General features: G+C 43.0%; 10 protein-coding genes across 13 annotated transcripts; 5 read left to right on the forward strand and 5 right to left on the reverse strand.

Moving 5' to 3' along the window:
* Positions 1-20: 20 nt before the first annotated feature.
* On the reverse strand, positions 21-908 carry RB195_013345 (uncharacterized protein; the record flags this gene model as incomplete). Its single annotated transcript, XM_064203119.1, has 1 exon — positions 21-908. The coding sequence occupies one exon, from the start codon at positions 906-908 to the stop codon at positions 21-23; it is 888 nt and encodes a 295-aa protein (XP_064059000.1).
* Positions 909-1,055: 147 nt separating this feature from the next.
* On the reverse strand, positions 1,056-1,661 carry RB195_013346 (uncharacterized protein; the record flags this gene model as incomplete). Its single annotated transcript, XM_064203120.1, has 1 exon — positions 1,056-1,661. The coding sequence occupies one exon, from the start codon at positions 1,659-1,661 to the stop codon at positions 1,056-1,058; it is 606 nt and encodes a 201-aa protein (XP_064059001.1).
* Positions 1,662-1,708: 47 nt separating this feature from the next.
* RB195_013347 (uncharacterized protein) lies at positions 1,709-2,578 on the reverse strand (the record flags this gene model as incomplete). Its single annotated transcript, XM_064203121.1, has 1 exon — positions 1,709-2,578. One exon carries the CDS (start codon positions 2,576-2,578, stop codon positions 1,709-1,711), a length of 870 nt encoding a protein of 289 aa, XP_064059003.1.
* Positions 1,709-2,853, reverse strand: RB195_013348 (uncharacterized protein; the record flags this gene model as incomplete). The annotated part of the gene is made up of 2 exons (XM_064203122.1): positions 1,709-2,651; positions 2,696-2,853. The coding sequence occupies 2 exons, from the start codon at positions 2,851-2,853 to the stop codon at positions 1,709-1,711; spliced, it is 1,101 nt and encodes a 366-aa protein (XP_064059002.1).
* On the forward strand, positions 2,759-5,053 carry RB195_013349 (uncharacterized protein; the record flags this gene model as incomplete). Of its 2 annotated transcripts, XM_064203123.1 has the most annotated exons (4): positions 2,759-2,824; positions 3,823-3,934; positions 4,003-4,120; positions 4,768-5,053. In XM_064203123.1, the coding sequence occupies 4 exons, from the start codon at positions 2,759-2,761 to the stop codon at positions 5,051-5,053; spliced, it is 582 nt and encodes a 193-aa protein (XP_064059004.1). The 2 variants fall into 2 exon arrangements, with proteins under 2 accessions (XP_064059004.1, XP_013301621.2); XM_013446167.2 differs by lacking the exon at positions 2,759-2,824 and having other exon boundaries at positions 3,766-3,934.
* A 1,630-nt stretch (positions 5,054-6,683) lies between these two features.
* RB195_013350 (uncharacterized protein) lies at positions 6,684-8,213 on the forward strand (the record flags this gene model as incomplete). Its single annotated transcript, XM_064203124.1, has 4 exons — positions 6,684-6,723; positions 7,146-7,285; positions 7,999-8,050; positions 8,203-8,213. The coding sequence occupies 4 exons, from the start codon at positions 6,684-6,686 to the stop codon at positions 8,211-8,213; spliced, it is 243 nt and encodes an 80-aa protein (XP_064059005.1).
* A 66-nt stretch (positions 8,214-8,279) lies between these two features.
* On the forward strand, positions 8,280-14,839 carry RB195_013351 (uncharacterized protein; the record flags this gene model as incomplete). 3 transcript variants are annotated; one of them, XM_064203126.1, is made up of 8 exons in its annotated part: positions 8,280-8,336; positions 8,429-8,504; positions 8,693-8,793; positions 10,522-10,651; positions 11,999-12,116; positions 12,179-12,231; positions 14,673-14,746; positions 14,801-14,839. In XM_064203126.1, the coding sequence occupies 8 exons, from the start codon at positions 8,280-8,282 to the stop codon at positions 14,837-14,839; spliced, it is 648 nt and encodes a 215-aa protein (XP_064059006.1). The 3 variants fall into 3 exon arrangements, with proteins under 3 accessions (XP_064059006.1, XP_064059007.1, XP_013305138.2); XM_064203125.1 differs by having other exon boundaries at positions 8,471-8,504; XM_013449684.2 differs by lacking the exons at positions 14,673-14,746; positions 14,801-14,839 and having other exon boundaries at positions 12,179-12,287.
* A 20-nt stretch (positions 14,840-14,859) lies between these two features.
* RB195_013352 (uncharacterized protein) lies at positions 14,860-19,242 on the forward strand (the record flags this gene model as incomplete). The annotated part of the gene is made up of 6 exons (XM_013449685.2): positions 14,860-14,865; positions 14,958-15,033; positions 15,294-15,394; positions 18,612-18,759; positions 18,839-18,956; positions 19,014-19,242. The coding sequence occupies 6 exons, from the start codon at positions 14,860-14,862 to the stop codon at positions 19,240-19,242; spliced, it is 678 nt and encodes a 225-aa protein (XP_013305139.2).
* Positions 19,243-20,857: 1,615 nt separating this feature from the next.
* On the forward strand, positions 20,858-22,258 carry RB195_013353 (uncharacterized protein; the record flags this gene model as incomplete). The annotated part of the gene is made up of 4 exons (XM_064203127.1): positions 20,858-20,968; positions 21,160-21,246; positions 21,315-21,445; positions 22,180-22,258. 4 exons carry the CDS (start codon positions 20,858-20,860, stop codon positions 22,256-22,258), a joined length of 408 nt encoding a protein of 135 aa, XP_064059008.1.
* Positions 21,732-22,080, reverse strand: RB195_013354 (uncharacterized protein; the record flags this gene model as incomplete). Its single annotated transcript, XM_064203128.1, has 2 exons — positions 21,732-21,938; positions 22,012-22,080. The coding sequence occupies 2 exons, from the start codon at positions 22,078-22,080 to the stop codon at positions 21,732-21,734; spliced, it is 276 nt and encodes a 91-aa protein (XP_064059009.1).
* Positions 22,259-22,973: the final 715 nt, after the last annotated feature.

The raw sequence follows: 22,973 nt of genomic DNA on the forward strand, positions 1-22,973 counted from the left end.
GCACTTCCTTATCACCTTGATCACCTTGACTCCCGTTGATCTTCGAACTGGTCGAGCGGGCGCCAATAATTCTTCCATTTGTCCCGATCACGTGCCAGAGTAGCCCAGTGGTTCCTCCTTTCGCGTGGGACACGAAGGTCATCATAAGTTTCTATAAAGGACTTCGTGAAGAAATCTGACCATCGGGTCGGCGGTCTTTCTGTAGTGCGCTTAATATCGCGGGGAACCCAGTCGCTCACGGCTCTGTTCCAACGGTTGTCATTAAAGCGCATCACGTGTCCGGCCCACCTTATTTCACTTTCCTTGGCAAACACGGCGGCGTCTCTAATCTTCGATCGCTGACGTAGGAGAGAACTTCGAATCCCGTCCCTCACTTGCATGAAACGGGATACTCCTAGCATCACTCTCTCAATTGCGCGTTCAATGGCGCTCACCGCGTTTTCTTCCTGCTTGCAGAATGCCCAGGTTTCCGAAGCATAGGTCAAAGCAGGAAGTACGGTGGTGTTGAAGAGGTGAGCACGGAGCCGGGTGTTCCTGATCTTCTTCACTACATCCTCGATGCTCTTGTACGCTCCCCAAGCCGCTCGTCTGCTCCTGCCCAGCTCGGGGGTCAGGTCGTTCATCATGTTCAATTCCCGACCCAGATAAACGTAACTGGTGTAGTCGGATATGTTCGTTCCGTTGAGCGTGAATGGGGCATCCGAGATCCATCCGTTCTGCATGAACATCGTCTTTTGTAGATTCAACTGAAGACCGATGCATCCACATGCTTCGTCGATTTCGGTCAGCATTCGTTCAGCTTGGCTGATGCTAGGTGTTTTCAGTACGATGTCATCAGCAAAGCGCAAATGGTGTAGCTGCCGACCATCAACCTTCACTCCCATGTCGTCCCACTCCAACTTTCGCATTGCGTTCTCGAGGGTGGCTGTGAATATTTTGGGTGAAGTTGTATCACCCTTTCGGACCCCCCTCTTCACGTCAATGGTGATGCTCTTGTAGAATGGCGAAATTCCGGTCGTGAAGTTACTGTACAACTTTCGAAGTGCCTTTATGTACTAAGTAGGGACACCCTGGTTGCCCAAGGCTTCCACGACCGCTTCCGTCTCAACTGAGTCGAAGGCCTTCTTCAAGTCGATGAAGGTGAGACAGAGCGGCATCTTGTACTCTCGTGATACCTCGATGAGTTTCGAAACAGTGTGAATGTGGTCAATCGTGCTGAATCCTTTTCGAAACCCTGCTTGCTCGCATGGCTGTACTTCATCCAAGCCTTTTTCAATCCTATTATGGATCACTCTTGTAAAGAGCTTGTAGATGACGGACAGTAGGCAGATTGGACGATAGTTGCCGATGTCATGTGGATCTCCCTTTCTATACAGCAACACGGTCTTGCTGGTCTTCCACTGTTTAGGAACCTTGCATTCCGACGGATAACGTGTAAAGAGCAGGGTGTTGATGAGTACTGGCGGAAGGTTCTTCAGGTGTTCTGGTCTTATTCTGTCGGGAACGGGTGCCGTACGATTTCTTACCGACATGATAGCATGTCGTATTTCGGACGGGAGAACCTCTGGAATGACATGTCCGTCTTCCCTCAGATGGTGAGGAGGCAAGTGGACATGGCTGTCGAAGAGATTAGAGTAGAAGTCGTAGATGATTCTCTCCATCCCCCTTCTCGATGCAATGGCTGTTCCCTTTGGGTTCCGGAGAGCAGTCATCCTCGTCTTGCGACTGGCGAAGTCTCGACGGGCATAGCGAATGCTTTTCCCGCCTCTGCAGCTTCAGCCAGCACTTCTGCTCTTCTCTCTTTAAGGTCTTCCTTTACCGCCTCTCTGCAAAGCCTTGCGAGCTCGGACGTGAGTTCTTGGTTCCCTGCGGCTCGTGCTGCTCCACGCTGGCGTATCAGATCAAGAGTTTCAAGAGACAGGCGTCTCTTGGTGGTTTTAAAACTCTCAGCCTTCTTCGTGCGGTCGTGAAGGTGTTCAACAAGCCGGTCATATTCCTCGTCGATGTTGTCCATTGCGAAATCTTCCCATAAGCCGGCTAGCGTAGCGAAGAGATCCCAGTTGATGGTAGTCCTGGGACTTCTCTCTCTAAACTTGGCGGCTTTCTCTGCTCTCCTTGTGAAGGAAAATTTTCCTCGAAGGAAACGATGGTCCGATCCCGTATAGAACTTTGGTACAACAGCGACATCCGTCAGGCAGAACCTTTTATTAACGATGATGTGGTCTATTTCATTACGGTACCCTCCACCGGGTGACTCCCACGTCCAGCGTAGGGAGGAGGGCTTCTGGAATTGCGAGTTCCCATGGATGGTCTTGGTCGTCATGATGAACTCGGAGAGCCTCTCCCCCTGGTCATTCCATTGTAGGCCGTGGGTTCCGATGTGAAGTTCCTCAGGCGTTCTTCTTCGGCCAACTTTGGCGTTGAAATCGCCAATTATGACCTTGTAGATGGCATGATCTTCTCGGTAGAACTTCTCCAGGTCCATATAGAAGGCTTCGACTTCTTCTTCTTCGTAGCTTGATGTTGGAGCGTAAGCGACGAAGATAGTCAAAGCTGGTGTTGGACCACATCTTCTCATCCGCAGACGTCCGATTCGGGTCGCAAGTTGTTCGAAAGAGTCGATGTTCTTTGCCGTCTCGTGTTGACGAGGACTCCAACTCCACCAACACCTCTACTGTCGCATTTTCCTAAGAACAGTTCTTCTCCAGTCTCATATACGGCGTTGAGAGGGTGACGTCGTCTCGTCTCGGTCATTCCGATGACGTCGTACTTGATCTTCTTGGCTTGCATCATCAGATCTTCGATGGCCGCTTCCGATGCAAGCGTACGTGCGTTATAAGTACAGATAGCCATCCTAGTCCTTTTCCGTTTCGGTAGTCTACATGACTCCTGCAACCCCGTCCCACCTGGCGCTACCGTACCAGGCTTTCCTCCGGAATCAGGAGACTCTTTTCTGTCATTGTGTTTTGCGTAAAATTTTAAAACCCATGGGCAGGTTGCAAGTCTCTAGTCCCATGAGTTTCTGGGAGAACTTCCGTTCTCCCGGAGTGGACATGTGGAGCTTATTTGTTGGAGGCGACTCCAAACCATTTTCTTCCCCCTTCCTTTTTTTTTTTTTTTTTTTCCCCCCCCCCCTTCCGGTTAAAAAATTTTTTTTTTTTTTTTTTTTTCCTCCCAAAAAACAGGTCCCCCCCCCCCCCCTTCCCCTTTCTTTTCCAGCCCAAGCCCTTTTTTTTTTCCCTTTTTCCCCCCTCCCCCCCCCCCCTTGCCCCCCCCCCTCCCCTCCCCCCTAACCCCCTGTTTTCCCCCTTTTGAGGGGGGTCCTTAGTTGCGCTTCCTTATAGGGTACCTTATAACTAACCACGTCTGTGGGATCAGGCATATGCGCCGCGTATGTGGGCGAGAGGAAATGAATACCTCGGAAACCTAGGCTGCCCACAGAGTTAACTGCCGCGCGGGCGCGTGGTTTGGCGGTTCTGCGATTTTGGTGGTCATTGAACTGTTGTGAATAGTCAATAACCATCAAAACCGTAGAGCCACCAAACCCCGCGCGCGCGGCTCTGAACTTTGCGGGTAAGTGGACTCACTGACGAGGAGCGTCTACCTGCTTTAACCGACGTGACGCGTTATAAGGTGCTTTGTGTGAGGTTCGCTGCGACAAAGACGTCTCCTACGAGGTTTTTCCGGGTGACTAAAAAGAATCGTGAACTACATCTATAACCCTATCTATTAGTGGAGAAATCCGAACCCCCTCAGTTTTGTGCTATGCTGCCTTTAATGTCGGATCAGCTGTTCCGAGCACAGCAAAATCTTCATATTCAGATGCTACTGAAAATTCCTGTGTTTGTCGTGATCTATTATGTCACGTACACTCTGTGCTCCTATGACGGATACAACGATTGTAGCAGTTATCAGTGTGATCTCTACGATTTGTGTGAGTCTACTGCGCTTTATACGTCTTCTCGATATTTTCGCTTACATTCTGTCGGAATTATATTTCAGCTACTGGATTTCTTATATCTGGACTTATCGCTGCCTTTCTTTGTGCTATACTTGACGGAATACTGACAGCAGCTCTTCGAAAACTCCGACTACTGATCAGTGGTGTGAGCTCTGTAATGTGAGTTGGATAATTTTTTTGCTTAGCAAATTGATGGGCCAATATTACTGACGGATTGTTCGTTGCCAGAAAGGGTCAGCAAAGTGTTGTGCATTCAGAAATTGAAATTTGAATCAACAGTGCAATCGCGTTCTTAGCTCTTACATAGTTTTCGTTGTGGATCTAATTTTTTTTCCAAGTCTGGGGATACGTTTGTGTTTGTGTGCCTGTATTTACACAGAAAATGCTGACAAGGACAAGGAAATTGATACACCCAGTAAAATTCAGAAATTTCACTTTTTGTGGTCCTCTGCAAGATCTCCAGAAGAAAGGAATGAAGGATTACATCCCACATTCTTATTTCTACGTGCGTATATTCGTCTCGCTTCTTCATGTTACCATATAATGAATTGCGGCTTTGCAGCAGCAGGACTTAATTCCCAAATTCGTTTGTAAGAGATTTAAAAAGGTAGAGAATGTAAAGATCTGTCTTTTTTCTTTGTCTACGAAGCAATGAGTGAATATTTCAGCAGCAGTTACGTTGAGTAGTTACAAACTCCAAGATTCCATTGAGAATGCAATACATTAAAATTCCACTAGAGCCTATTTCTAAGTAAAATATAAATTAAGTTTAAGTCCTAAAGTTCTTCATCCTTTTCTCAATTCAGGTTTGCTCGAGAGAATTGCCATCATCCTCGAACCGTCGTTGTCACAGCTCCTCAGCAATTCATCTACACTACTCCACCAGCTAATGTTGCGTATCCAGTTGCGAACATCAATACAATGCCTGTGTATCATGGTCAACAACCGCAATTCGCCTACCAACAGGCACAAATCCCGCAACCACAACCGTATCTGAATCCGTCAGCGCCGCTACCGTATCCGAATCCACCTGGACCGCAACTGTACCCGAATCCGTCAGCACCGCAACCACCACCTGAGTACAAACCGTGAAGTAACGGGACGACTCAATTTCTACGCTAACTATCGGAGATAGAACGGACCGCACACTTCTACGATCTGTTTATTTTGTTTTAGACACGGGAACATTGTTAATAAATTGTGTATGTTGATGAATAGTTACTGATAATGAACAGATGACGTGATAGACAGCTAAACTTGGTCGTTGAGCTTTTCCTTCATACCGCTGTCAGAATGTCTAGCAATGAAATGTATCCTGAGAAGTACGGGACATGCCTGCGCTCGCGAGCATGATATGAAGACGTCTCCTTTCCGTTTTGTCGTAACCAGGTCTCTGTCATTTGTTCGCTGAATTTTCATGGGTACAACTACCATCAGGTGACATTCAGTAGTAAACTTTGACGGATTACTTCATCAATTGGAATGGAGTTCGAATAAGACTTATATGCACTACTTATATAAACGGTTACGTCAGCATGTTATATTTCGCACTTTTTATCTACATAACTACTGCAGAGGGTGGTTACAGCGCAGTCGGTTAGAGGTTCCGCTGCCTGTACGATCGACCGGAGGTTCGAATCCGCCCCAAGGCTCATCCAGTCCTTCATCCCTCCGGTGTCGATAAATTGGTACCAGACTTGTCTGGGAGGATGGAAACACTGACTTGACACATCGGTTAGCCCCCACAGGTCATTATATAGGCCAGCTACACGCTCATGAACCTCAAACGATTGTGAATTGAAGTGAAAGTAGTGGCGCATCCCAAGCGGATTGATTAACGCCAGAAACTTTATTCTTTTAATTTCACCAACTGCAAACAGGCTCGTCAATTGTAATTCTATTGAGAAATTCATGCTTGATTTGACAGGCCCCGCCATTTCCTTCATTTTATACCACTATTTTTATTTCTTCCTCATCAACTTATTTTACTGCTCAAGCATAGCAGCGCATCTACTAACCGGATACGTTCGTAAGGGGGACTATTTGTTCCAGAGATGAGACAATAACCATGTCAAGAGCTTATGTTCAGCGTTATTTAGCAGAACGTGAAAATTAGCTGCCAAAATGAGGTTCGATCAAGCGTTTGTTGCAGTCGAGATCGTAGTAGGATGGAGTAGACCGTCTCAGAAAGGTTAATTATGCACGAGCACACAAAAAGCGGTGCAAAAGTGCAGTTCTTAACATCTTAGCATCTTGGAAGAGACGCCCTGAAATCAGAAAGAACCACTGAAATAGCAGAAAAAGAGGGCTTCCTTGGTATCACGACTGCAAAAGATAAAAATCGTGTAAACTGCATTAGAAGTGAGGCAAAAATTAAATCCGTACAAGCTAGCACCGCAGAGACTCCCTAAGAGCAAAACAAATGAAAGAACAATTGGAAAAGGATCTTGTTAAGACTACGTCATTCAGACACTACAGTACGGAGAAAATGGTGCACTTCAAAAGCAAGGAGATTTTCTCGTATACTGTAGGGGAAAGCTTAGTGCACGCCTTCACCAAGGACTAGTCGAATGGTCACGTTACCATCCGTGGAGCACCGACTGTATATCTAGACTAAGTGAAATAGGGGCAAAAGGTAGTTGGGGGGAGATTCAAAACTGCTCCATTCAGACTGTACTCCAACTGCATTTAGGGCGCAAAAAAAGTCATGCTTAACTATCAAATGGCTCTGAGAGAAGGCGATGGGGTAAAATGTAGTTATGGTACGTGGGAGGGGGGAGGGGGGAGGGGAAGGAGAAGCGCTCAGTGGCGTCCTTATTTTTGGAAATAACTAAATTAGTCGGGACCCTAACACCTAAGCATTTGCTTAGAAGATCTTTGACGTGTAAACCAAAAAAGCTAAGAGAAAAAAGTAAGAGATAGAAATAAAAAAAAGAGATACAGTGTCTGGTGTTAATCAGTCCGCTTGGGATGCACACCCACGTTCACTTCAAGATTCAGGATCGTTTGAGGTTCACGAACGTGTAACTGGCCAATACAACGACTTGCGGTGGCTAGCCGATGTGTCGAGTCGGTGTTTTTATCCTCACAGGCAAGTCTCGTACCTATTTATCAACCCTGAATAGATGAAAGGCTTGGTGAGCGCTTAGCTAATTTAATTTAGTTTTAATTACCCAAGTTTCAGGTAAAATTGTGAAGGGCAAGCAGCGTGACCGAAAGACTCGCAACGCCATCACTGAGATCGTTACCCGGGAGTACACGATCCACACGCACAAGAGGACCAAAGAAGTTGGATCTAAGAAACGTGCTCCTCGAGCGATCGAGGTGATTCGTAAAAAAAGAGATAAAAAGAAAAAATCCAGAAATACGGACGCCACTGCGTTCCCCCCACCCCTTCTACCTTTTCCCCTGCGATGTTTCATTAATCGCTGGAAGTGGATAGATGAGTCACTTGGAGCCCCAAAATCTAAGGATTAGTTCTTGAGGACCTGCGACATGAAGGCTAAAGCTACCAAGAGAAAAAAGAAGATAGAGCTGGAACGCTGGAACCATTAACGTTTAAATTTCAACAAACTCCCCAATCGGTCTTGCTGGAAGTGAATAGCCAAGTCATTTCATTTAGTACTTTCAACGATGAAAAAGGATCGAAAATGTCCTTGAAACAGTGCTTCGGAGAAAACGGTTGCGATGGAGGTGGGACCCTCGATAGTTGCGCTCGTCTCCGCAGTCTAGCTAGCTGCATGGTCCCACTCAATCGCAACCGCCTGCGCAACTGCACCAGATTTCACGTCGCTTTACCCGCCTATGTCTAGGAAGCTTCTTGTGAGTCTCACTCACTTTCTCACTACTGATTCATAAACCGCCTCATATACACCATGCAGAGTAAAAACTTTATGGGACCTACAGTGGTCGATCTGCTCCTTTTCTCTTCATCTTTCTATTCTTGCAGAGAAGTATTGATTTGATCACAGTTTTAACCATAGCTTTTTTCAGTGTTATTTCACCATATTGTCGCAGCTGTTTGCCAGAACGTTTAGAATGAGGCAAAAATCTGGTATAACTTAATGCTAAGCACAAATTTCACTCCAGGTGAGTGTCGTAATTACCACTAAATCATCGTCTTTCTATTCGCGAATTACCTCGCATTCAAATTTGATCACTAAAATGTCATATTTTCTCTATTTCCATCATCATAAGTCGGCCTATTTTTTTCTAGACGTTGTTATAGGGACATATTTCAGATATCACGTAACGGAACAGTTTTTCATGTGAGTGAGAGGGATGTGATAACAGCTTCCTTTTCAAACGTTCATCAATAATGTCTCGATTCTTATACACTGGGGATCCCTCGACACATTGCTGTCTTCCAACAAAGGTATCTCCTTTATCGTTCTGATTTCAAATGTAATCTGACATCCAGGATATTGTTTGTATGTTGAAGATGTAATGTGATGAACATATTTGCAGACAACATGTATCATTCTTTGTATATTAATGTCTATATTGCAGTTTGGTGTATTCATATTCTTGCCGCCAGCACCTCGTAAGTGTTTTGTTGTTGCACCTGTCCTAGGGGTTTCGCCGTTTTAAAACACTATTTGTTCATGCTACATGTGGATTCAAAAAATTGATTTGAATCAGTAAATAGTTTTCCGACCCATGAATCGTACATCGTTCTTCAATACAACCGTTTTCAATTGCAATAAATTCAATTTATATCTGAAATTTCAGGATACGCACTTGTCGCAGCTGCTCCTCTTGTTTTGATATTGACGTTGTTTAGCATTTTGAGACCGGATCCAACACTTCTTGTGGTCTCTTTAGTGTGTACAGTAAGTCACAAATGTACGAATTCGTTGTTAGAAATCAACCTACATATGTAGTTCTTTTTTTTGTTCCACAAAATTTCGTGCACTCTTAAAGTCAAATAACAAAGGATTTTCCCGTAACACCAAACCAGCTTTAATGTAATCTTCCTCAGAAATCACGAAAAAACACGAGAGATTTTTTTAAATCAGTTGGTGAGAATGTTTCTCTAAAAATGAGAAGAAAATTCCTTCTGCTAATTTAGCTTTTTGACTTAGAAAGAAATTATGACTATAATCAGATCTGCTAATGGAAGAGGGTCCTCATCAGTACGTCTAATTTTCCACTGCCAATCAGCTGAATGCTGTCAGGCGCATCGATTATAATTGAGCAATTTTGGACCCAACACCAACAGCTTTGTGATGAAAACATTAAGGGACAATAAGTATTAGCGGAATGGTTATGAATGATTTAAAATTTCACTGGTGAACAGATTTCAATCGTAACCCGGGTCAAAACGATGTAAAACACGGTGGACATGCGTAAGCTGCCGCCCCCTAAGCGGTGCATAGGAGCTTAGCGGTTAAGATCGAAGGGGGCTCTTGCTATCACCACTCATCGCTACAGTTCGGGACCCACCTTGTCCATCACATGGATTATGACTTCAGTGGGTGGGACCCATGGACTGTTGTCGCATGTATGTGATCATCTGCACTAAATATGAGTTGGAAAACAATTTATCTTGGTCTACCTCTTTCGTCGGGGTAGGTGTTGAGCAGTCGGTAAGATGTTCACCTGTAACTACAAGATCGGCGGTTTGAAACCCCTAGTGCTTTTCGTTCCGCCGGGGTCGATAAATTGGTAACGTACTTGTCTGGGAGGATAAAAAAAACTTTGAGACATCCAGCAAGTTACTATATAGGCGAAGCACGCGCTCATTAACCTGAATCGATGTTAAACATCGCGACGATCTTCATAGGAATCGACTCGGTCACGTACTTTTTAAATGGTTTTATTGGTCGACCGCTCCCTCGTAGACGCGGTGCGTTCTAGCGCAACTCGTAGGAACTAGGGCGCTTCCTACGCCGTTTTTCAGGACGATTGGGGGAGAAATAATTGTCGTCACACGCATATTCGTTATTCAAACTCTGTATTTTCTGAGAGAGACACCAATACCGTTAATGTGATATGATGCTTTCAACTTGGGGTTTCGCGTGGCATAGAGAAATGACGCTGTCACAACTTCTTTTTTGTTTTGAAAATCGTCTTACCTTGCAACTACGTGATCAATCCATGATAACGTGACCAAGACGACTGTATGTGACATTCCTTCCGAAAGGAAATTTCGAAGGGAATGTCACACCATCGAAAACTGTGGTTTTATGGATGTGTCGAATTCCTCCCAATACTGCACCCATTACTGCTTAACATCCAAGTATTAAGTGCTAAATATATCACGTGGGAGAAATGAAACGTGAAAGCGATATTCAGATAATGTTAACCGGGAAAAAGGTCTTTCTTTCTATTTTAACGTTTATTGTACATAGGTAAAATTGTTGAAAAACACAACACAACTTCGCATCGCAAGAACATTATTTTCACAGCAGAACACAGGTAGATATCTTATCCGAGCAGAATGAAGGGAACTGAATTTCTAATGTATATCGATATCAATAAGGTCTCAACAATGTTCCATGTGTTAGCGATTTTGATGTTAGAACTCGAATAACTGCGATAAATTCTCTCTTTTTTAGACGCTCCTACAAGTTCCCGGCATTCTCGTAATAGCTAAAGCAATTATAGGAATATCTTCTCAAGGTGAACACACAACCATTCACTGTCAACCATACTTCAGCAGCTATCAGTGCTGGTTATACGACTTAGGTACGCATGTTATAATGTCTTATACTTACACTTCTGGTTGTGTTTTATACTTCTTTTTTTAATGGAGCTCAGTTTTTGTGTATCGCTATAAAGACACTAAAACAAAGAAGATTGTATATTTTTTATAATCAAGTACCAAAACTTTCTGTTCTCTCAACTCTTATCTGAACTGCATATCTATTATTAGCGAGATAATTCGAACATTTGGCGAACCATGGTTTAGAAGAACGTAACGCTGCTTTCCCAGGAAATTTCTCTTAACTATTCTAAGGAAATGAACAGCACAGAGCATTGAAAACATATCTTCATCCTAATGCTGTGTGCTATTTAAGAAAATTCCCTCTCCAGTTTTCCATTTTTATTTTTGCTTATTTATTAGTTTTCCATTCCATTTCCCATAAGAGGGTTTTCTTTATTTCAACCGTTCTTTCGTTTCTTTCTCTTTCTTTTAAAATTTAATATGCGCAGTATAGAAAACTATCACTAATGTGATTTTCCGCTGTGGAATTGTGTCTCTCAAATCATCCTCTTTTCAATTTTCCCTCTCCGTAACGCAAACTCTATGGTCAACGTCTTCATCTCAATTTTTAACGTCGTAACGAAATAACTGCATGTTAAATTGCATGACCTCATTCCAAGCAGAAGTTCTATTGTTTTGTTTATGTCACGCAAGTGCGATGGTCTGGTTGATTGAAGCCAGAATTGTGGCGAGCAACTCGAGTTAATCCGCTTTCAGAGGTATTTGGAAGTACTACTCTGCAGCTTGCTCATAATTGAATTCTTGTTACATTGGATACTTTTCTGTAGTCAATATGCACAAATTATCTGCTTCCAAAATCCTATAGTCCTATGCTTCAACTTTCGGAGTTTCATCAGGGTATCACCTTTATTAAACTTAAGCTTAAGCTTAGTCATTATCTATCCAAGAAAAAGTTACTCCTAGCGATGATAAATAGTTGAGTCCTATGTGAATTTTAGAGACGTTCCTCACATATCTCTGATCGAGTCGTTCCCTGTCCACAATTGAGAATCCTATGTGATTTAGTTTAGCCTTCTACAAAACTGTTGCAAATTGTTTGGGCAATAACATTTACGTCGAGAGGCGTTGAAAAACTTTAACATAACATGACGACATTACGAGAGTGTGTATAATAAATCGAAGAGATTCACGACAAAGATCTTTTCATATCCAAAGTTTTTAAAGTTCAAAGATAATGGTTGTGCTTTATTGCAAAGAATTTTTACGTTGACTTAGTCACACGTGTTTGAATGTTTGAAACTTCAAAGTTTTATATGGTAATTTTTCCTTTACATTTATTTGCGACATTCATGCTGACCTGTTTAAAGAAAGCGTCTATCTTTGGGGAGCAGTCATCTTCTCTATACTATCGCTCCTCTTCTACACATTTCTGGGGACCGGTCTCCAAAAGCTACGAATCTTGCCTACAGGAGCTGTTACTGCAGTGTGTGTATTATATGTATCTAGTAAACTATTTAGCTCGTCAAGTTCTTTTGTGTTTTTTTCAGGATAGTTAATCAGCAACCGCTGAAAATGGAGGCTTCAAAAATTGCTTCCGAAGGTGCATCGCGTTCTGAAGTCACAACTATTCCTGTCGTTTGGCCGGCTCACCACTAACTCCTTATCCGCCATCTACGTTTTCATCTCACTGATCTATTCATTCATATCTACAAGCTGTCGAAGGGAATTTGTTATATTTATATATTATGTATTTGTACTATTTATTAGTATATTATGTTTCGACTGTAGTAAATGTAAATTATTATTGAAGTATTATTACTGTAAATTATTATTGAAGTATTTAAGATTGCAACGTTTAAATACACAAGAACTTCATAAAAACAACTCATACGAGCAGTTTAGATAATGTGTTGTGCATATCTACATCTCAGGTGCGGGTGTAGCGTAGTCGGTAAGCGGTTTAAGCTGTCTGCATGATTGATCGGAGGTTCGAACCTCCTAGTGCTAATCAAGCCTTTCATCCCTCTGTGGTCGATAATTTAGTGCCAGACTTGCCAGGGAGTATAAAAACACAATGGGTTGACACATCGACTAGCCCCCGCAAGTCATTGAATAGGCCAGATACACGTTCATAAGCCTCAAATGACTATGAATTGAAGTGATCGTGGTTAAGCGGATTGATTAACGCCAGACACTTTAGTTTTACATCTAAATCTCACAAAAGTGATCATTACATAGAATTTAAGAAACAAGCAAAATCTAGTTCTAGCAAGCGATAATTCCGTTCAGGTGGTTAAAAAATAAATGTGTTATTTATAAAGAAGAAGGGAAGGATGCTGTGTCTACACAATCGCAACCAGCCGTATGGTGGTGCATGAACTGGGATGCACACCTTCATATAACATTAACCAATATGTTGCACGTTCGTGTATTTATTGAAAAATCCGTAATAGCATAACATTATGAAATAAGCTTCAACTACATAAAAGAACTTTATGAGGCAACTGCTCCTTTAGCTTGTATCTTTAGTTAGTTTCAGTAGTTTGGTTCGGTAGTTCCAGTCAGGTCATTAGTATTCAAGGCCGAATGCCATCTACGTGGTTCTTCGCAGCTTCTCAAATTTTTGCTCTGTAATCTAACAATAACACTGCAAAGATTACTTTAGTAGGCTCCTCGATATTTCTGTTTGGGTTGCTTCCTTCCAGGCGCTGACTAAGATATATAGAGGTTTTGACTTGGTTACTTAATCGACGGGCTGTCATTACCGCTTTATGCGATTGCTCGCATCATCGCCAAGACATGTAGTCCTGGAATACAACCGTCCTTAACATACTCGATCTACAGCACGCACAGAATCCATCCATTCGTCACTATTCCATAATCTGCGAGGCTTGACGTATCGCGTGAACTGCCTATCGACACCGAGTGACCGGAGTACCTCAGGTAGACAATGTCCAGCGGTGGCGTGGCGTAACGAAACGAAGAGGAATTACAGAAGATTTCACGCTTCCTCTAGGTGCTTAACCTATTTGGGTTGAGCTTTGGCGATGTGTTCGACAGCAACACGTTTTTGCGATATTTCTCTTCGATTTCCCAATATTACTACTGATGATATTTTCAAATGTTTAATTACTAATAAACATATCACATACAAATACCCGGAACTGCACAAGATCGCTTTAGTGAGATATTTTAAAATGTTATTATATAGTATGTCTACTAGATCTCCAGCTTTTATATTAACCGTATCTTCGTATCTATTTGATCGTCAATGCGTCATTGAAGCTATAGTCGGGTCATAACGACATGAAACACGGTGCAGTCTCGTAAGCGGGTGCGCTCACGCGATGCGGTGGAGCGTAGCGGTTGGGATCGATGTGGGACCATTGCGAACTGCAGCGATGAAAGCTGCTAGCATGGGTCCCCACTCGGTCCTAACCGCTACGCTCCACCACATCGCTTCGAGCGCAGCCGCTTACGAAACTGCACCGTGCTTCATGTCGTTTGACACCACTATACATAGAACTAGCCCTTGCACAACGTCATTATTCCACAGTCATTCCTCTTTACTGGAGACCATCCGGATTACCCCTTCTTACTTCTCCTTTGAATATTCTTGTTTCTAAACCATCTTCCCGTCTATAGGTAGGTAGAGGCAATACATTTTTTATCAATATCTATACGTCGTATACGCGTCCCTCATAGAGGTGTAGAAGCTATTTGGCCGTCCATAAAGCCGTGCCCTACTAGTTTTAGTTCTTTAAAATAATATTGTCATGAAGAATTGTCTTCTAAATTCGTGTTCTTAACAACGGTTAATGTAGTTATCTAATGTAGTTATACGAGAAGGTACTAATTTAAACTCAGGCTAAGATGGTGTCAAATTTCCTAATATTCTACATCATAGAGAAAAGTACTTAACAGAGCTTTTTGAGAAACAAATCGGGCAAGATACCAAGTGAGAAAATACCTCAAGGAATGCAGCAAATGGAATGTGACTGCTTGTATCAGCTTCCACAGTCCTTGTTCTGGTATTTACAGATTGCGTAACCCAAAAACGCTCAGCAAATACTCAAACTACCGGTGACTCTGATGAACACATTGCTCTCGTTACAGTAAACTAATATTTATTTGCCCTTTTTATCATTGCATTCGATAACACTCTTCAGGATACTCTTTTCGTTGTGTCTTTCGTTCGACGTTGTTGACATAACAGCAGTTGCATCTCATGAAGGTGATTGTTTTCTGCACTTTGATTCCTTCTTTGAAAATCCGTTATTTGAGAACTACATTGGAAAATTGGCGACATATTTATTTTCTTTTCAGAGAAATTGTGTACTTCTTGCTGCTGCAGTAACCGCCACTGAAGTGGTTTCCTATTCCTTTCTACCGGCGGCAATACGTTAGTTGCAAGGGATTGTTGCTTATGCAGTTTTCACAAAAAAAAAGTGATTACGGGTGAAAAGAAAATAGAAGGGGTATTTGTTGGTGTTCAAGAAATATGAATAATGACAGAAGAGGCATGAGTTTTTTTTTTTTAGTTCTTTGAACAGAAGGTCACGTTTGCTTAGTTATTAGCAGATGTCCTTGCCAGCGTTTTCTTTCTTGATTGTCTTTTCTACCTATTCAGTAGAACAAATGAACCAACATCCAGTATTTTAGGATTATTTTTCATGCTGGCTTCGATAGCGGTATTTATTGGAATATGGATGAACACACGTGAGACTAGCAGAACTAAAGTTATGGTGCTCATGGTCAGTGATGTGAGTAGCGTATGCCTCTACGAATATATTATCCTTATTGTGTTCTACGAAAGTCATCGCAGTTGCGTAGTCGATCTATATCTAATTTTGGAACAGTATTCGGAAGATAAGTTGGATTTTTGATCAATGTGACTTCTCCCACTCCTCTATCTTGCAGTATAGTCAGGTGAAAACGACCTTAATTTCTGTGCAGTTGCGTAAACGGAGCGGTTAAGTTAGCGTTCGCGAGCGACTCAACAACTGCACCGAGCTACAAATCGTTCTCACCCGACTATGCTTTTGTTTGGTCAGGAACCTTTTTTGTTTATTTTTCTCATGCTAGCACCATCTCAGATCAGTCAGTGTAGAACAAATTTAAAGAAGAAGTTTCATGTTTTTCCTTTCGGTTTTAATATGCTGCAACAGAATGTCAAATAATAATGATGGGACAGTTCATTTCGAAAATAAGCACCATCCAGAAGTGAGTTGTGGGGAATCGGCGTGATTTATCCCGGAAGAAACCGGTAGTACAAATCATCATGCGCCATGCTCGAAATCACTGCCAGGTTTTCTAGTATGCTATGTTGGTTAACTTACAATGCGGTACGCATAAATATGATTGTGGACCATGTTTTATCAGGATTGAGTGCTGCATGAGTGCTTCCCTATCCTTCGAATCCTCGCTTTATTGGATCACATAATACAGCCAGTCGCATCACTCGTCATGATGCGTCAGTGTATTGATTGACATATTGTTGTACTTCTGGATCTATCGTTCTTTATAGTCTTGTACTTTGTGGCACACTTCTGTACTCCACTGTGGGCGTGTTCAACACACATATGATATGTTGTAGAAATCCATGACTCATTTACGTGAAAAGGACACTATAGTGAAAGACACAGAAAACAGAGAACCCAGAACGGAGAAAATCATCAAAATCAGCGGCCCAGCAAAGAAACCCAATGTGTTCGGGAACAGAAACCTGCGTAGTCAACGTTGCAAACCGAATAGGCTTTGTTTCCTTTTCATTGGAACGGTTGCTCTTTTCTCCTATATTTGTATTGACAAATGGTACTTGAACGTGCTAACGATCCACCCCCTTTCCATGCTCGATCAATGATAATTGAAAATAGTTTGTGAACGACGTGACTGTTGGGGAAATCATGCCGACATTATTCCGATACGATCACACCTTGCAATATTTGATTCGGAGGGAAATACAACGGAACCTTTGAAAGGCTGTAGAATCAGTTTAATTCAGGGCTGGTTTTTCAAGCGCTCGGACAATTCTGATGAAGTGTTGGGTCTTTGCACATTCTTTTCTCGAATTTTTTGGTTCCTTAAATCTTATTAATCATAGGTGCGATAGGGAGAAGCCGGACCCTCCTCAGGTGAAGGGGGCTTAGCTGACGGGGAGCAGCTCAAGTGAAGGGAGTCCTTTCGTCAACCTCCCAAAAGTGAAAGGGAAAATTTGTTGGAAAAAACTGTTTAAAAGTGAAGGAGTTCCCTTCTCCAACCGTTCAAAAGTGAAGAGGATCAGAGCACCGGCTCCGATTATCGCATCTATGTTATTAATAAAAATCAGTGATCAGCAGTGTGATTGTCATCATTATCACCAACCAAATGGTACTTCTCAATGCCCTTCTTCCAGAAATGGAGAGGCAGTGGTGATAAAAAGTCGTTTAGTACGGTCTTGAGTTCATTCAGATCACTGAAAATTTGTTTGCACAGATGTTGGTTCAGAGCCAGGAACAGGTGATAGTCTTATGGGCAATATCTGAGCTATGGGGAGGGTGGGAGACAGCTTTCCAACCCAAGATCACAAGAAATTGAAAGAAAAGTCACCCCTTCGGTGTGAGGTGTCACGTCTTCATGCAGCAGTGGGACGTAGAGGCATTTTGAGTGTTTTTTCCCTTCTGCTCCGGCCAGCTTCTGGAGTAGAGTCTGCAGCTTAGCGTTGAATATCTGATTACCCTTCAGCAGCTCCCAGAGTAGAAAACTGCGAGTTTCAGGATACAACAATGAAAAGAGAAAAAATAAGCAGAGAACCCAATAGCACTTAAGTGATGTAACTAAAAAGGCGCTCCGAGTGCTATAGTAGGGTCAAAACGACATGTAGCTTGGTGTATTTCAACAACAGCGAAGAGTGGTGATACACATGATTAGGATGAAGAGCAAGGATGCTCTTCGATCCTAATCGCTATGGACCATGAATCACCTCATGGATCGCTCAAAGCGCTGTCGCTCAAAGGCATCGTATCATGTAGTACGGAAAACCTAGCGAATCCTTGTTTGTTCCCACGGGGGATGTTAGAACACGCTTCCTTGTACAAGTTCAGGCCCCCCACAGCTTGGTCAAGTAAAACCAATGAACCCTAATCATTGGTTTTACTTGACCAATGAACTCTATTCATTGGTTTTACTTGAATAGGGTGGTGAGAAGGCATCACTGATCTTTGACCGGTTGCTCGTGGACGCAGCACGTGCACTGGGGTGGTGAGTTCCAACCTACCTCGTCGTTCTCCACGCGGTTTTTTTCACGAAGATTAGTGGAGTATGAGAGGAGCCACGCTGGGTTCCGCAATCTACAACCCGAACACTGCGAGTTCCCTGAAGTTTCCTTACTACGTCAATTTCGTGATTCGCTGCCTTTACGCAACACCGAGCTTTATGTAATTTAGTACCGACTATGTTTCTTAATTTTTTATTTGGCGTATCAATCCACTTGGGATGTGCCAACGCGTTCTACTGCAGTTCGTAATAGATGGAGTTTTGGAACTGGTGTTGGCATATACAATGACTTCTGGGATCCACACCATTTATCAGGTCTGTGTTCGTATCCTCCCCGACAGGCCTGGTACCAGTTTATCGACCCGGAAGGATGGAAGGCTTGGTTGGCACAATCTGTTTCACTAAGGGCGGGTGTAGCACATTCGATGAGAGGTTCCGCTGTGGCTGTAACATGATTGATCAGAGCATCGAATCCGCCCTAGTGCCGACCAGCCCTTTCATCCCTCCGGAGGATAAATTGGTACCAGACTTGTGTGGGAGGATAAAAACACTGAATTGGTACGTCGGGTACCCCCGCATTGTATAGGCTAGACAAGCGTTCATAACCCTCCAACGAAATTCTTAATTAAGGGGGCATCCTGGGTGGATTGATTAACACACTACATTTTATCCTTTAATCTCTATCCATTTCAATGGAAACACCGAGATTCTTTCTCCCATTTTTAGGCACTTCTAAAGTTGCCGGTGTTTGTCGCAATTTTTCAAATAATAACTACGTTAACATCGTACAACAATCCGCATCGACCTATATACTTTAATGACTCCATATGTATTGCACATTACAGCAAGCACCGATGTTTCCTATATGGTCTATGTAAGTGGCCAACATTTCTTGAGAACACTCATTACAAATGGCTAGCATGAAACGTATGTTGTCGAAAGTTTTCCTTCAGCCACTGCATTCCTATGGGTTGGTTTAACGGTATCGTTATTCTGTTGTATAACCGACATACCGCTTATGTTACAACTTTGGAAACTCCATTCCCGAAGCAGCGATGTGACGTCGTCAAGGTATTCAAAATGTTTGAATATTAAGTACATGATCATTAACTGACATTGTGATTCTAGAAATGGCACAGATGTAATGTGTCGTTGTCCAACTTTGACCACAATTGACGTTCCACCACCAATTTACACTACGATAACCTCAAATTATCCAACCTCGAGAGATTCAACGAGAACACTTGAAACATCGTTGCCTCATTGTAATCGTGTGGATCGATCCACCTTGTGTGAACTTCATCGCACCTACCTCGATCCGTTAAGTCAACCACTACCGCCACCATACTCTCCATGAAGAAATACTGTTTACATTGAACAAAAAGAAATAAGGCGAACGCTTTTCATACATAGCTTTCGATCTACACATCTCACACAAATCGCAAGTGCGCTATGAGAGAGTTGCCGAATGCCGATTCACGCGTTCAATTGAGCTCTGAAAGAATAGTTATGGAGTGATATCGTGCATTTCTACTTTATTGTTATCCCAGCTTGTGTCATAATCTTTGGAAAGTGTTGAATACTGTAAAGGAATTTTGTTCTGTTTCATGTTTTTTTTTGGAAAGAGGAATGGCGCATTTGTTACTGAAATTTTGTAGAGAAGAAATAGATTTTGTGCCGTAGCCAAGCACTATGACAAGCGAAGCGCAGCCTGTAGGAGGTCTGTGACTGTCCGGCTGTTACTGCATGATCGATGTTTCGAAATCGTCCTAGTGTTGTACTAACGAGGCTTTTCATTCCCTCAGGGTCGAAAGGTTGCTAGCAGACTTGTCTTGGAAGATAAAAACACTTACTTGGTACATTTGCTCGCTGCTGCAAGTCAATGAATAGGCTAGAGACGCATTCGTAAGCCTCAAACGCTTCTGAATTGCAGTCAAGGGCTTTAACGCTTCCCAAGCGGAATGACACGTCATAGACTTTATCTCTCTATCTTCTATCCGACTAATTTGAATTAATCGGTAGCGGTTGGTACGGGCTAACGTGGCAATCCTCATTTTTTGTCGGGGTGTGTCGTGCTTACACATATCTGAGCCTATCCTGTTCGACTTCCAGAGCTCGCATACAATCCATCCTTCCGTCGCTGTTCCATGATCGACGAGACTTGACGTCTCGACTGAACTGCCTGTCAACCCCACATGTTCTCAGATATTCCCTTTTCACTTCTTTCCAGAACTTTATTTCATGACCAGGAGGCCCTTTCCAGTCCGAAACAGGGAACACCCCCAGGATAACTTTGAGGATATAATCAGATGATCTCCTTATAACGTGACTAAAGAGTCAAACACGGTTTTCTATGACTACTTCAGAAGGCCGTGCAAGATGTTGATGTGGATACTTGTTGATTACAAGCCGAGTGGCGTGGTTTCTTGGCGATGTTTGATTAGCCGATCCAGAATGATCCGCTTCAAAACATACATTACACGCTATTCCACGATATTATCTCACATTCCTAGGTGATTCTTGGGTTCCGTGACGAGCTTCCTGTGGAGAGGAGTTACGACAGCGTGTCTCCATGAAGCAGTCATCCTTCCGTCAGTCATTATTGAACGGATGAAGTGCATCATCTCACGAATCCTAGAAGTGGGAAGAAATTTCAACACTTCTGCGCTAATTGCATGGTTTTTCAGATCTTTCCAGATTTTCAATTCTTCATTTTTTTGATACGCACCAGAACCACCTACTCCTACTCCGTCGGTGGTTCTTCACTGATCGCGGTGTATGTTGGTTATTGGGCGCACTCGAGAGACAGACGGCGCTCGCCGTTTCAGCAAGGTGTGAAAATGTTCCAGTGGGAAAGGGGTGCCTCCCCGACAGCAATCTTTAGGACAGGCGAACATCTCTTTATCTTGCCGTTATGCTACCTTTGCAGAGCATAAACGTTTCTCGGGTTTTTTCTAACTACTTCGCTCTTAATGTCCATTGGGTCTCACGATCACGTTTCAGCTGACGAAGCTGCTGTACTTTCTTCTCAGACCATTCTGCTAGCTGAGGTCACGAGTAGTGCGGGCAATACATACGAAATTGTAGGTGGATTTTGTCCCCGCAGTTGCAGAAGCGAATTTCTTTTTTGGTGTGAAAACCGTGAGCGTCTTCTTCGCAACGTTCTGATTGCATTTAGTGAAAGAGTTAGCGTCATTCACTCTCTCCTGGTCCGTAATCCAATTTTCATCGACTCTCGTTGGCGGAACTTCATTCTGCATCGTTCGTTTTTCAGACCTGCCACGTCAAGCTTTGGTTGGTGTTGAACTCCACGATTCCGTTCCTGGAACAGTGCCGTGAAGCTGAGCAGGAATGTGCTGTTGTCAGAATTGAATGCTACATCCCAGCTCTAGATTTTGGGATGTCTAACAAAGGGTTTTTCTTTCTCAGAACGTAATCGTGCTGAAAGATGCAGACTCTAAAGATGAAGCGAAGGATGACGACTCTGAAGCTTTAGCTTTAGAGTTGGCATCTTCCACTTCCGTTGCTCTTCTGGCGTTAAAGATGATGTCAGTTGCCACGTAAGTTGATGGCGTCGATGATTGTGGGTGCAATGATGCATTGATGAGGTTCGTAGATGGAATGATGAGGTTTGTATGCTGGCAAAAGTCTATCAAACGACTTCCGTTATCCGATGTTCGCTTCGTGGGATGGACATTTTCCAGACACTCCTTTAATAATTGCCCAACTCAACTCAACTCATATAATAATTGCCTGCCCTGGCTAGGCATCTTGGATATAAACACATTGCTCATCGCAGAATGTCAGAATGTGTCCTTGTTGCAGTCCTCAGAGGTTTCCGTAAGTTCATGAGCACTTGCAATCCAGGGCTTGAGTCCTTTGTGAGCACGCAATCGTACAAAGGTGCATCATGACGATACTGTTCTGAACTCCTCCACCAGGTTGTAGTCGCTCCTCTACTGTGCAGCCTCCTACTTTCTTTCCATCAGCAACGCCGCAATAGATGATGTAATTGTCGATATTGATGATAGGGCGATCCTTTATGCTTGTTTCCTGCAATGCAGCATTAAGTGCATGCAGATATCGCAGTTATCTGAAAAGAGCGGCTTGTTGGAGTTTAACTGACAGCGACAGGCAGTTCAACGTCATGTTGCCGGATGTTTGTTGCCAAAGCTTTCATGTCTCCCTCAGGCATTTCACGTATTAGGATATGGAGTCTTGCGTGATGCTGAACGACAGAAACTTTTCGCAATGTATGGGAAGTTTTCACAATATAACAGTGAGAATTATGCAGATCGTACGCTCCCAATGCGTATAGTCAACTGCGATCAAATATTGCGTTTGGTAAAAGCAGGGCCGCCACAGGCGGGTAACAATCAAACATATATTCACCGCCCCTATCCGAGCACTGTGTGAGGACATGTGCGTATCTAATGTGCGTAGAATTTTGGTAGTGTCGTGTGTGAGAAGATAGATGTTGGTAGGTAGGCGGTGCCATTTGAACAAAATTCGTCTCGATCGCATATAGTTTGATTTGGTGTATGAACTGCACAATGGGCCTTTTTTTTCTGAAAATTTAAAATGAGAACTTGTTGGTTGACGTTCAAGTGGTAACGCATCACAATTCTCCACATATGGAAGTATAAAAAAAAGAAATTTCCTGAAGCCACCTTAATTCTCGATGACAGGAAAAGAACCGTCGAGCTGTATGTGTACATGAATCAACGTAAGGAATTGAGTGTGATCGTATTCCATCTATATCTTATACGTATTTGGCGAATCGTCGGTGTTGCACTTAAGACTCCGATGGAAGAGGCCATTTTGTTGACGGAAGTGAATGAATATCATTAATATACACAGTTCGGTCGTACGTTGATGGCTAGCAGAGCTCTTAGATATCTAACTTTACTGCCCTGAATCTGGCTGAAAGCCAAGTACCTAGGTCGGAATTGGACAGGGAACTAACTCTTGCTCGCTGTAATCTTTTTATCCTTCTTGTCATTTCACTTTGTATCCACTGCATTTGTTTTTGCCTGTTCGATATATTTTGTTGTATTGTATTTTTTGATATTTTGGAGATTTTTTTTT

The sequence above is a fragment of the Necator americanus genome, chromosome V (assembly GCF_031761385.1).
Source record: "Necator americanus strain Aroian chromosome V, whole genome shotgun sequence".
Lineage (NCBI taxonomy): Eukaryota > Metazoa > Nematoda > Chromadorea > Rhabditida > Ancylostomatidae > Necator > Necator americanus.